At 42.9% G+C, this 14,268-nt stretch overlaps 1 protein-coding gene across 1 annotated transcript in view; it reads right to left on the bottom strand.

Annotated features, from left to right (window-relative positions):
• samd10b (sterile alpha motif domain containing 10b) overlaps window positions 1-10,964 on the bottom strand; it is a 38,385-nt gene extending 27,421 nt beyond the window's left edge. The window contains exon 1 of the mRNA XM_028410384.1: window positions 10,744-10,964. Coding sequence (XP_028266185.1) covers window positions 10,744-10,756 — 13 coding nt within the window. The 5' untranslated portion in view covers window positions 10,757-10,964. The remainder of the gene's footprint in view (window positions 1-10,743) is intronic.
• Window positions 10,965-14,268: the final 3,304 nt, after the last annotated feature.

Below are 14,268 nucleotides of genomic sequence, written 5' to 3'. Positions count from 1 at the left end.
GTTTGTTTACAGCTGTGCCCCTGCTGGCAAAATATTCTGCCTAAGTGGATTAAGGGGATGTTTGGGTACAAAGCACTAAACCTCTGAAATGCTCAGTTTTCATTTTCAACTTCCGATCCTAATGAAGGCAGCAGGAAATGAGTAATATAGCATGTTATCACAGAAACAATGCCTGCATTCATTTCAAAATCAAAATGTTTATCTTTGGAATTCAACAGCAATTTAAGCCGATCATTTGGAACAAAGAGAGATAAGCCAGATGGTCTGCTAATGAACTCCAGAGCGGTTGGAGCAATAAGACTAACAGACATTGCTATTATCATTTATTTTTCTAAAAATCAAAGAAGCAATCAATTTACACAAGCAAAACGTTTCCTGCTCATTCTCACATACCTTCAGTGATAGCCTGAAAGGCCATCCAGCAGGGATCCACCACACTCTGCCTGCCAACCATAGAGAAATCACACTGTCACATTCTACTCTTCACAAGGCAATGGGCATCGCCTGAAAAGGTTAAACTTCACAGAATGATCTGAGCGGAGTCTACATAGCCTACAGTGATGAGAACGAGCCGCACTTATTTGTGATCGTCACATGTGGTCTGTAAATCGATGCAGTGCACTCACGCTACGGCCTGGTGAGAGAATAGGATGTGATGCGGGGCTCACCACTCAATACTTTATCGAGTGTCCTTAAACCACGACTGCCACACAAGTACCCTACTTTGTTTGCTGCGTATGTGTGTCAGTGCTCACAGACATCTGCGTCATGTTAGGAACGTCCGAGCGATTACAAAATACCCACTCCGTAACACTGAATGAATGAGGGTGCACAAACATTTGCACAAATAAAAACAAAGCTCATTGAACGCAGAGGGATTTCCAAACAATGAAGTGAATGAAATGGCCGCTGTGAGAGCTCTATAGCATCAATGCATCAACACACAAAGGAGATCAGGATAAAAGAAGATAAATAGGGGAAACAGAGGAGGAAACGGGCGAAGAGCTGGGAGTGGCAGAAAAAAGGAAAAAGTTAATGCGCTGCAGAACCTGCGAGATAAAGAGAGATTGAGAAAAGAACACGGCAAAAAAAGAGGAAAACTGTGCCAATAAATCAGAAGCTTAGACAAGCAAAGGACAAATACTGCACACTGGAAGTTAGTTTGTAGATTAAGCAGCATGAATGAGAGTAGTGGTGGTGCTACTTCTGTCGGTAACTCAGAGCTTTGAAGTTTCCAAAAGTTTGTTGCACTCCTGAGTGATGTGATCAAGGAGGCTTCCTGTAATCTTGACTGGAGGGGAGGGAAAGGAAGGAAGATGCAAAGGTTGTGACAGGGGGGCCGCACACAGAGAGAGGCTCAGGAAATGCTACAGAGACAGGTAAGAGGGGAAGTGCAGCACAGCCACTGGCAAAAAAAACACATCACATGAAATGCTCCATTTCCTTTGCACATCATTTCAACAGAGCAAAACTTTGCTACGACTCTTCTACTGTAGATGGCAAAAGACATAACAAAATGAGACTGCTATAGGTGTGCACTGTGGGAATGCAAGTGCCACAATACAGTCAGCGATGTGTTGTCCAAAGCCTTACTGAGGAGCTTGTGTGTTTTCAGCCTGGTGGCAAGACAAATTAGCTCACACCTGGGGGCACTGGCCCAGTCTCTGTGTCTCTGCATCCACTCCTTGTAGTCGCACCTGTCTCTGGAAGACTCCGCACCACGCTGTGCTGATTGGGGGTCTGTCTCCCCTCAGCCTAATTGCCATGTTATCAGCTCCACTCCGGCCCCTGCCACTTCGCCCGGGCCTTCCAGTCAAACGGACGTGCCAATTACCACTCCTCTAACACATGCACCCTTGCTGGCTCACATGCTTTCCTGAGGCTGCACTGTCAGGTACCACTGCAGACAGCAGCTGGTACAAAGCGGGCAGTTTGGGGTGAAACACAGGAGGAAGAGAATCAAAGCTCTTTGATGCACACATGAAGACAAATACACACATCAATACACATAAAGTCTCAGCAGGAGATTCTTGTCCAGGCCAAAAGATCCCAGGGGATCTTTTTTTTCCCCTTTTCCTTCTCTGAATCCTTTATTCCAAACACACACATACACACACACTCATTTCTTAATGGGTTTTCTTTCCGGTCCCTTTTAGGCACAGATAAACAGCATAAGTAACTGAGTCGAACCTGTGCCCCCTGTATTTGTTCACACAATCACCAACATGCTCTGGGTTACTTTCTCCTTACTATCCTTCACAACACATGATGGTGCATCTTTTGCATTACTAGTAGGTGAAAGAGCTCACTACAAGGTCACAAGTATGGGAACGATGTCCATGTTGTTTATTGGATGGTAACAATGAATACATCCACTGTCCTTAGTGGATTTTTGTCTTGTGTCAATATGAAAACAAAGGACAAGTTTATCTGCTGTCAGATTGTGTAACCATTATATTTGTTGTCATTTTTATAGATGTTTTGTACAGATAAGACCAAAAAGGCTAATTAGGAGACTAAACAGATAATTGTAGACAGAATACCCTCTGAGGACAACAATCAGGAATTGTTTCAAGAAGAAGAAATAGAAAACATTTATGTTTTATTTCTTAGAGAGCCAAAGTCTAACAATTGATTTGTGCTTAATTCTCTGTGAGCCCAATTGTTCTGACTTATTAATGTAATTACACAAGCCACCACCCACAGCCATCAGAGTAAATCTCTTAAAAGTAATCACTACAAGCTAATGTCTTTCACACATTTTCCGTGACTGAGCTCCATCCGTGTCAGATTTTCAAACACTGTCATCTTTTTTATTGATAACTTGTAATGTTGACTTGTAATGACACCAGATGTTAGCAGTGTGACACAATGACAGTCTGGGTTCCTCGCAGAGACCCACCAATCAATCAACCTGTGGGTGTGGGTGTGTTTGTGTATGTGTTCCTACTTCCCGTTTAACACTAGTGCTTCTCTTTCATTGTTCTTTTTCGTTGCAGTCCCAGACTGTAACTCTAGTTTCCTCACTCTCTCTTCTACTCCACTTAACCATTTCCTTATTATCACCCCAGCAACTCAAATGTCACACACACACACAGACACAAACACACAAATTATCCCGCAGACACATCATGTTAACCATGGGACATTAACTGTGAGCGACCTCCTTTAGTTGATTTTTCTCTTTCTAGCTCACACACACTCTCACACACACACACACACACACAGGTCCGTGTCACTTACATCTTTAATGCGCTGGCTGATTGTAGAGCATTTTCACTTTGGATAAGATGGGACGAGAAAGAAGAGTTTGATTATTCAATTATTTGATTATATCGCTTCATTTAGTTCCCTGCTATCCCTACTGTCAGTCATTATGAAACCCTCTAAACCGTATTTAAAAGTTTCTCTGCAGCATCTTTTGTGATCTATTTTGAAAAACATATACTGAAGATATTTTTTTTGCAAACTTAACATGAGCCGTGTCAGTTATTATTCCCAGCTGAAAGTCTCTCTTTGTGCCACAGATGGTGACTCAGCCCGCTAGTGTAAATGTAGAAGTGCATGCACACAACTGCAAAAACTATATGTATGCAGCTATGAGCTTGTGCATGTCTGTGTGTGTGCGTGTTTGCTTCTGCCAAGAACTAAAGCCTGCAGAGCACCAGTGACCTGATATGTAGGGCGAGACTGAAACACTGGGATGACAGCTTAGAGCCCGCCCCCACTAACGCTGACTGACAGCCCTGTAACCTCGACTGCCTCCCGCGACAATAGTTTGGTCTCAGTTCCACTTTAACGTCTGTCATTCCTTGTTTAATATAACAGCTATTTCTGGAGCACAGTTCTATATAAAAAAAAATCATAACAGGACTGGAGGACAGAGACCCGATGAGGTGGAATGAGAGTATATAGATGTTTTTAAGGAAGACACACTGAGACTCATTTATTCCTTAAAGCAACTGTCAAGATCTGCAAAAGTCTCACACTGCTCAGGGTGACTTTAAAGAGTCAAAAATTATGTTAGCGTGCTTAGTATCGCTAAAGGATTTTTTTTTTTTGCTCTTTAGTGCTAAAGCCTTTGCAAGCAATGTAGCACTTAGGCAATCACAACCAGCTGCTTCAATCTTCCCTCTCTTGTGGGACAAATCCATCCTAATCTACGGATAAGGTACAACAGTCGCATGTCTCAGTGGATTCAACCAAATCAGGTCAAAGAGGGTGCAAACAGTCAAAAGAGCATTATTGTACACAAAGAGAGCTCAGAGTTAGAGCTCAGCGTTTGATGCAAGGGAAAATGACCGAAGGATTAAAACTGCACAATGGAATAGAATTAATATGAAATAAATGAGAATCTAAGAAGATTTTTTTAGGCTTCAGCTGCTTACAAAAACCAGTAGGAGAGAAAAAGGAAAAGTTTGTGAAGGCAAAACATTCACATGGTCAAACAGCATTTAAGGAATTGTGAGCTTAATGTGATTGTGGATGGAACTACAGAAAGGGAACATGGAGAAAATGACAGACGAGAAAAGAGAGACCAGGATGAGATGATGGTGGAAACAAAGTGTGAGAGGGACAAATGCAGCGACTGTGTGGGAATGTTAGTTCTAGGGGTTAAAAAGAGTCACTGAGTGTGGAGCTGCATTTAAACAACACTAACTCCCCACCTCAGCTGTAGAGCTGACACTTGGCTGCCTATTGACATGGTAAATTGAGGGTCCATTCAAGCAGCAGAACTGTGACAGTCAGAGGAGGCCAGAGCTGTAGATTCACAGGAACTTTGTAATAATACACATCAGGGGTACAGAGCAAAGAAGGAATGGAACAGGGGGTGAGGCGCATGGCGGTAGGACGACTTTTAAGAAGTGTGAAATACAGGAGGGAGCAGTGAAAGGGGGGCAGCTCTGATAAAAGCGGGGGAGACAGAAGGCAAAATTGATTTCTATTTTTGGAAGAGGTACGAGCGATGGATGGAATGAGTCTGAAACATGTTCAATTCCAAAGTCACAGAAACTACTGTGATAGTTTTATATGCATATAAACTCTCTTCTCACATGCAGATGAAACCTGCCACAGATCATACCAGAAGATTGCTTCCAGTAATGTAATTGCTTTTTGAGTGGATGAACGTGACTTTTGCTCCCGACTGTGCGAGCATGTATGCCTTGTTAAGGGTGTAGCCGCAGCCGTTAGCCATTTGTTTTAATGGACAATCTCCACCACATGGCTTCACTGACCCCCAGCATTTGGTAGGAGGAGCAGGCCAGCCTATTAACAAAGACTGAAAAGCTCCAAGCTTACCCCTATCACACAAGGCCGCACTTAATTAGACTGTTTGTTTAGCAGACTCTAATGGGAAGGATGGCGAGCGGGGGGGAAGAGGTTGACTGCTCTCCTTGAAACTGCAGGCTGAAAGACATCTGGCCAAGGATGAGATAGGGATGGTAGTGGATCGTGGCCTCATCACGTCCTCCTGTCTCATTTTCTCAGGACATATGGCAGGAAAAGAGAGCAACAATGGACAAATTCGTAAATGGTCATTTGAGTCAAATTAAACGACAGAAAACTCATTGATTAAACTGATTAGGCATGTGAGCGAAAGAAAACAGTAAGAGAGGGAGAGTGACTGTATGTACATGTACCAAGTAACAACAGTGCAATACATGTGAGATAGAACTCGTATATATTAAATTATACCTAATTAGTGCAATCCTTCAGAAAAATAACATCTCTCTTTTACTTGCGTCCCTGCACCCTTTCACTTCCTCTGTCTTTATCTCAGGCTGTGTGCAGAGGGCTAATTAAAGAAGAGAAATTGGATTGGATATGGGCCTGTGTGCACTCTATTTCAAGGGGAAGAAGGAAGAAGGGAATGGGTGGCAAAAAAAGTGAGACCCAGGACATGATGCTGGATCTGAAAGGTATAAGGGTTTGTCATCCTAGGGAGAGCGAATAAGTGTCCAAAGTTCACCACTTCCTGTTAATCTACTGCTGAGTTACACTGAAGTCCTCCTCTCTTTACCACTTCATCAATCTCTGAAAGGCCTGCAGGATTAGGGCAGAGCAATATTTATCTATTCAATCACCCTGCGTCCATCCGAGTCCTACACATTAGGTTAGAGGTCAAAACGGTTGGCGGTTGGGTCTGACAGGACCACTTGACAAATCCATGAGATCAATAACTCATTTAAAATGTTCTCCATCAACAACAGAAACCCTCTAATGGATATCCGACTCTGAAAGAAATTGATTATTGTATCACTGGTATAGTGAGCAGTCCTCAAGTGTCCTCACCCTAAGACACATGACTTCCTGGGTGATGTCTAGAACAATCATTGATCATCAATATCAGCCAAAACCTCTACAGATATAAATGCCTCCAGGTCATTAAAAATTACTCTGAACTCACTCGGTGAGACACATAGCTCCCTCACACGAAGGTAATTTTGTAACTGAGAGCGCAGCATACTTTAATGTCACTTTTCCCAAATTAGCACAGACTTTAGGGACAGACAATGGAATGAGTCCAGGGATTTAACTTCTTATTTTCCAACTGGCAATGCTGAAAAATGATGGCATCCAAATGAGTGTAGGTGAGGATCGCTTCCTAGTATAGAACATCTCCGTGATTGAGCAACAACACAAATAACATCGAGTCTCCTTTATTTTCTCCTTTCTAAAAAAGATAAGAAAGACGTACCCTCCCAATTGAACTAAGAATATCTAGGATGTGCCAACATTATGATGAAGTAAGAAGTGGCAAAAAAAGAAGTGTGTTTATAGGTCGTGAGGCTGCTGAAGGTATAATACACCCAAACTTCTGACCAAACTGTCAAAATCTTTTCCGATAAAGAGACAATATCGTAGACCTGTTGTTTCAAATTATTGTGCATCATGGCCCATTAAATGGCCCCAGGCGGAAAGGCACCTAATTGGCTTGGTGAAGAGCTTTTTTCACACAATCCTGCAGGTTTGACTAAAAGTATCTGGAAGAGAAAACAAAGAAGACAATCCTTCTATTATAAATCTCAGTACAGATTTACTTCCAGTTATACTACAGTGCTCAAAGAGGATTCCTCTCCACTGACAGATCATTAACATTTCAGAGGGGCTCACCTCCCAAAATCTTCTACCGACTCTGATCATCTGAACATCTGTGTAATGTCTGCCTGAGTCAATGTGTGAACAGAGCATTTAATTGTCTGGAGAATTCACAGGAAGCCAGTGGGCATATCGATGATGTTGATGTGGCTGCACAGAGAGTAGCCTGTATTTTGCTTTTTGCTCTTTTATTGATAGTGTGGCTGTGTCCAAAACCATGTAGTATTGATGTTAACACAAAAGGAGAACAAACTTCTCCCGCACGCTCGACTAAGATGCTTAAAAGTTTCTCCAGCAGTGAGAATGCATCTGCCTGCTGGGTGCCACATTTCTGAAACACCAACCACATCCAGGCTGGATCCTCCAGACTTGTTGCTGGTCTGTTTTTTTTATACATTTCAGCAACTGCTCTGGTACAATATAATCATTATTGAAATGACAGAACTATGATAAAAGTCTATAAATCTTTGTAAAAAAAAAAAATACATTTTCCAGTTGACATAACAGTCTCTGAACACTTTTCAATGCATAATGCAAATTTCCAGTTACTGTACCATTAACACACCCCTCCATGTCTCCTCTAACACTCTGTCCACTTTGTCTTTATTCCACTCACTGTGTGTCTAAAATCCACAGGCTCAGGCCAGGTGCAGATGCACAGCAGCGGTGGATCAGAGAGTTGATGATGGATGACAAAAGAGTGTGTGTGTGTGTGTGTTCAAGAGGATTCTCCATGCATTACATTGAGCGACACACTCCCTGCTGTGAGGAAGCAGGGGATGATGATGGACAGGGAAAAGAGGTTAACAGCTTGCATGCTCCCTGTAATGCATACACACACATAAAAAAATGCTGTAAAAGTGTGTGTGTGTGTGTGTGTGTGTGTGTGTGTGTGTGTGTGAGAGAGAGAGAGAGAGAGAGGGGGTTAATACAACATTACGATATTACTTAACTACAGAGGCCCAAAACACATTTGGCTCCAACACCAAATGGATGCCATCTCCAGCAGGCGACAACAAAGGGTGTGTTTGTCTGTTTAAAAGCTAACACTCCTCCTCCACCCCCTCTGTCGTCCCGCACACACCAGGGTGCGTGCTTGCCCCCCCACTGCCTTATCTGCGTGTTCTCACACACAAATATAAACACACGCAGCGCAAAACACATGCGCACATTCTCGTGCACACGTACAGGCTGAAATCCTGCGTTACAGCAGGGGCATCTCACTGGAAAAGGGGCAATTATTTCACAGCTGAGTGAACACACCACTGTGTGACCTGATCAGAAGAAAGTATGTGCTGTGCTGTGCTGTGCTTGTGTGGGGGTTGAGGAAAGGGTTAACCATGGGCTGGGGGGGTTAACAAGACAAAAGATGATTCAAAGTCTAGCTATAATTTGTCCCCCCCCCCAATCTCTCAACTAAGTCTCTGCCAGACTGAGAGACATGGGGTTTGTGATAAATAAATGGCTTATTTTTAGATTCAGATCAAGCTCCTCTGTGCATGTGGGCCTGTCAGTTTGGTGGTGAGCATGGCTTGGTGCCTTGTTTTCCCCCCTTAATGTGTGTGCATGTGTGTAACTGTACATGTATCTCGTAATACACGGTTGAATAGAAGCCACCCTGGCATTCTCTGCAACCAGCCCAAATCTTTGGATGCCCCACTGTTGAGCTTAGCCAGGCCTGCCGTTTGGAGGAAACACACCGGGCTGCCCCCTGTTCCTAATGTGAGGAGGGGATGAACCGCAACGCTCCTGAACAACGAGCACTGGACAGCACAGCAGCCCAGTATCATCATTCGTATGGCTGCTTATCTCAGATGTAACAATACAGCCAGATATCCTGAGTGATTTAAGCAAATGTCTGATGCATTTCAACCATTCAAAGTGTCGAACATAGGGGGGAACGTAATTATATAGCCTGACTTGTTGTGCAGCAGGCAGCAAGGAAGGAAAATGTAATTCTCTCTATAATTTACATAAAGATGAGGCAACAATGTCTATTGTACCTTTTAAAATGCAGATCACCCGCTGTAATTGATAGTGTCACGGGCCTGTAGCTGACAGCCCAACCAACAATAACTCTCCTGACAAATGGAAATTAAGGCAAACATTATCAATCAATGCAGTCATTTTCCTGTACATACAGCACCTATAATAGTAGTCACAAATTGGGGTCCAGGGCGCCTCACAGTGAATTGTTCACACTTTGCAGTTTTCCATTTCTCAGATATGATTAAACTTTTTTCTAGACGATACTTAAATAAGCTATTGTCTGTTATCTTCTGTTTTCTGAGCTTCCAACCGCTCAGCAATCAACCTCAGTGTCATCGCTAAGTGGCAACTTGCTGTTGGCTTGAATGCACCTGTGTTGTGTGGATGAAAATGAGCATTCTACAGTATGTATGGGCTCCTGAATGTGTCGTTTGTTTGTGGGAAATGCACTCTCTTATCCACATAGCAGCAGACAGGAGCCCGACCACGTGGGACACACCTCCAACAGGTTTAACTTGACACACCATGCAGACGATGGGGTTATACATCAAGCCGTATATGTGTCTTCAAACAGTGTTACAGTCATTGTGGGCCAACTCTCATTAAAGTTTAAGTGGCACGGCACACTGACGCCCAGAGTTAGGAGTAAATTAATGATGCTTAAGTAAACTATGGATTAATTATAGATAGTCCAATGTGTCACTTGGCATGTGTGCATATCTGACTGAGCCTCCTACTGTACCTGCAGCCATGCAACACACTTGGACTCATGCTCTCACACACATTACTGCCTTTGAGAAGAGGGAGGCTCTGATTAGGCTACACTTATGTTAGTAAGCCAGGAGCATACACCAACCAGCCAAGCGCAGGAAAGACAGAGGGGCAGGACGACAACAGCCTATAACGGAGGTGTTTAAGGATAAAAAGTGACTGTCACAGTTTTTATTACATTTTAAGGGTTTTCTAAGAAATAAAAAAAAATCAGGACCATAAGAAGAATCTGTAACTATTCTTCTGACCTTTTATGGTGTAAACAATAAATATATCAAGAAAACTATCAGCAGATTAGTCAGTAATTGCTGCACAAAAATGAGAAAATGTACCCAGTTTACATTATGGACAGCAATGACCTTTTTTGCAACAAATTTGAATTTATATTAAACATAACATTACTGTCAGATTTTATATGTATTCTTTGTTTTACTATAACAAAAGAACAAAGAGTGGAGAATGCTGCATCATTTGTACATCATGGAGCTGAAAGCTGCCAGGTGAACCAGGTGCAGGTGGACAAACAGACTGAACACCCAACTTCCCTCTATAGTAACACTCTGGCCACTGCACTGCACATACTGAAAATGTCACTGTACTTTGATACTTAATGAATCACTGGCAGTTCTTGATTTTAGTAAGAGATATTCAGTTATCAGCTGTCAGAAACTTTGGTTATTCAGGATGATGGCGATAAAGTGGACTATTTGAATTTTAAGGAAATTCTGAATATATGCTCACATTTACAGCAACTTTTACATAATAAATAAACATTAACCAGCATATACTGAAGTCTATCAGTCCAGGCTACAATAGGTAAATGCCACTCGGGATGGCGAAGATGCTTTGTAAGAGAAAGAGGAGTGGGCGACTCGCTCTTACCGTCCACAGCCATAGTCGGTCTCAGCGTGTATCTCTCCGTGGTGTCAACAGGACTCTGCCATTCTCCTCCCAGACGGATATAATGTACAAGAGTGAGGATGAAGAGCGCTCCTTGCCCTCTCTAACCTGCTATGTGAGCATGGAGACAGCTCTCTCACTGCTGTCGTACTGAGAGAAAACAAACCTAAAGCTCACACTCTTCCTTTCTCTGTCGCGTTCACGGCCATTTGTTGTTCGGGACGCCGGGGACGGTCCGATATGAAGCTTCTCCTTCCGTATCTCCGCCCCCCTTTCTCCGCACCTGACAGCCGGGAGACAAAAGGTCATTACGCACCGACACCAGCTGTTATAGGATACAGCCTCTCTCTCTCTCTCTCTCTCTCTCTCTCTCTCTCCTCACACACATACAAACACACTTCCACGCCTCAATTTATTAAAATGGCAACCATCCTCTCCATCAGTGGTTCTCATTTGGCTCTTTTTTATTTTTTTCCCAATAAAACATTCACTTAACAATATTTGTGTGTGTTTTTAATGGAATCAGTTTCACAAACCTAAATGTTTTTGGTGGTGGAGGGAAATAAATGAAGGGATTTGAGAAAGTTGTGTGACTTTATTCCAAACTGACATGCTGTCTGAGCTAACAACAATGAGGAAGAAGAGAAAAAACCTTCAATGTTCCATAAATCTTTGGGTTTAACTGGAGATAAACACAGAAAGTAGTCCCCTGCACCTCTACACTGTCCCCCTATTGGTAAAGAAAACAACACAGGGTGTTTTTTTTCTTACTTGCAGAGATAATTCAGCAATTCCCAGTGCAAACAAGTGAAATCAAGTCAGCCACCATCTCAGACCAACATAAACAGTAAGTCAACTGCAGGCGCTCTGTATTACACAATAGACACGGTGAATATTCACTTATTTGTCTGAGTCTTAGAGGAGGCTTTGTTTCTGTTATGCAAAAGTTTGCCAAACTACAGGACTATCTGCAGCACCACCCATGATGAGTTTAAAACTGGTGGTGTGCTGTCGAGTGGAGCTAAAAGAAGAGGTTCATTCAAACATCAGAGAAAGAAAACATCAGCTGCATGTTTTGGTTACCACTTATTCAAACCTTTGCACAAACACAGAAGCAGACATGAGGAGGAGATCCTCCGGCAGAAAAACCTCAAAACAGCCGGTCCCCTGTAGACGCTCACGTCGGCTACTGTTTGCCCATCAAACAGCCAAGCTTTACTTCAAAGCAGGGGATATGGGGAGCAAGTGGTGGACGTGTAATCTCACAACATACACAGCTAATTGATTCTGCCGGCGTGCAGACAGACTGCACTGCTACAGTGCTTTTTTTTGTAGAACAGTGAAGAGATATGTCCCTGAAAGACTCCCATCAGTCTGTGCAAGGAAGATGAGGGAGCTCCCCGAAGCCCAGCATTGAATCATCAAAGGGTGAGCAATGAGGAACAAAGGACTAGCTGCTCCATCAGGGCTTCATCAGAATACAAGCTGACTGGGAGCGAGAGCACTCGTCCATACACAGATTTACACATAATATAAGACGCGTTCACACTTACATGAACTCGCTCATGCTCTCAGAGACAGGGCTTAATTTAGAAGCGTGCCTCTGTGTGCCTGTAAGGACATTTTGTCATGTAAAAAATTAAGCAGTGGAGGGGGTGGTCAGCGGTGTGCTGAATAATGAATATAATGGAACCTGAAGATCAAAGTGTAAGATGTGCTGGTACTAATTGTCAAGTGAGGACGGTGAGGAGTGTATTCACTTCTGAATCTGTTATTGTGCTGCTCACATGGACCAGGATGCATTGCAGCAAGCTCATGGAGGAGGATGTTTCAAACACAGTGTGCTGGTTCTATATTCATCTATCCATCATCCGAACCCACTTCATCCTGCAGTACAGGGTCATGGGTCAGCTATCTACAGGTGAGAGGCCGGGGTACACCCTGGACAGGTCACTAGTCCATCACAGGGTAACATACACAGACAAACAACCACTCACAATCACACCTATGGGCAAATTAGTGTCAGCAATTGATGTAACAAGCACATCTTGGGAGGAAGCACCTGGTTTATCATGTTGTACCATGAAAGTGTTTCATGTTATAACATCCATCCATCCATCTTCTATTAACCTGCTTGCCCTGCAGTGCAGGGTCATGGGGGCTGGAGCCTATCCCAGCTAGCTTTGGGTGGGAGGTGGGGTACACCCTGGATAGGTCACCAGTCCATCGCAGGGCAACACACAGAGACAGACAACATGATATATAGTAATGGTGGATAATCTGGTCCAGAGCAGAGAGGCAGAGGTGGACTCCCCTGTGATGTGTCATCTGAACTGGTACTCAGCTTTGTGACATCACAATGGCACAAAAACACAAATATCCTACAGTTGAGAGTACTAGAAGAGAGTCTTTCACACATAGAACAAGAACAGGTAAGTGTATTTTTTATTAGCTCTGTGCTTCATTTTGTCATTTAAATTATCTTCTTTGAATGTTAAATCTTTTTACTATAAAACACAAAATTATTGCATTATAAATGTTTCTTTTTTAACTGTACTTCTATGAAGAACTTTTGTTAATGTTGGTGTGTTGTGACACTGTGTCCCTTAATCAAAATTGACAGTGATCCCAAGTGACAGGAACACAGCAACTAAAGTATGAGCAAGAAATATGTGTGTGCAGACAAACATAAGGAAAATAGCTGTGGGAAGTAGAAAGTGTTATTTTTTGTATTCATTCTTTACACCCTGTGGTCAGGAGATGCCATGGATTAAAGTACATTGCAATCACACACACATAAGCACACACTGTCAAACACATAACGCCAGTTTGCAGTTTGAAAACAGCTGAAAGAGACACAGAAGGTCTGCCTAGAACCAGATTGTGATTGTGTGATGTTACAGAGCTCTCTTCAGAGCGACAGGGAGAAAGAGGGGGGAAGCACTTCCTCAAGAGACACACAGAAGCTGTTGATACTGGAGTGTGGCATCAGTCTTGCCAAAGCTGGTTTCATGGTGAATGGGTGTCCCTGAGTTGGCAGTGAGTAATAATGGTGCCAGATAAAACAGAAAAAAAGGAGTGTTTCGAGAAAAGACCTATAAACCACGGGTGCATCTAAATGCTCAAAAAAACCAGAAAAGATTCAAAGAGGCCAGATTTCAATAACACATAAGAGTTTTCTTCTGCCTGTAGTTAATCTGATCTGAAAGGAACGCGCTTTCAGGTGGATGTGAAAGCAATCTAATGAATTCCCATAGGAAGCCATTTACTCCACGGAGACGTGTGCAGATGATAGAGAAGATTCCACTTTATAGTGTTAAGTTGTGGCCCTGAGCTGTTTTCCTAATCACAGGCCTGGGGGGGAGTTTGTGGTAATTCTATGTGCATATTGTTGAGAGGCCTTCTTTCAAAAAATGCGGACCCCTCTTTGGATTTATTCAAGATGTGGAGCAAAAGATGACAGAACCTATTTGAGAGATATATTCCCTTTGCCACTCCCTGATCATC

Source organism: Parambassis ranga, chromosome 7 (genome assembly GCF_900634625.1).
Source record: "Parambassis ranga chromosome 7, fParRan2.1, whole genome shotgun sequence".
Taxonomy (NCBI): Eukaryota; Metazoa; Chordata; class Actinopteri; family Ambassidae; genus Parambassis; species Parambassis ranga.
This window is presented reverse-complemented; position numbering and strand designations above follow the sequence as displayed.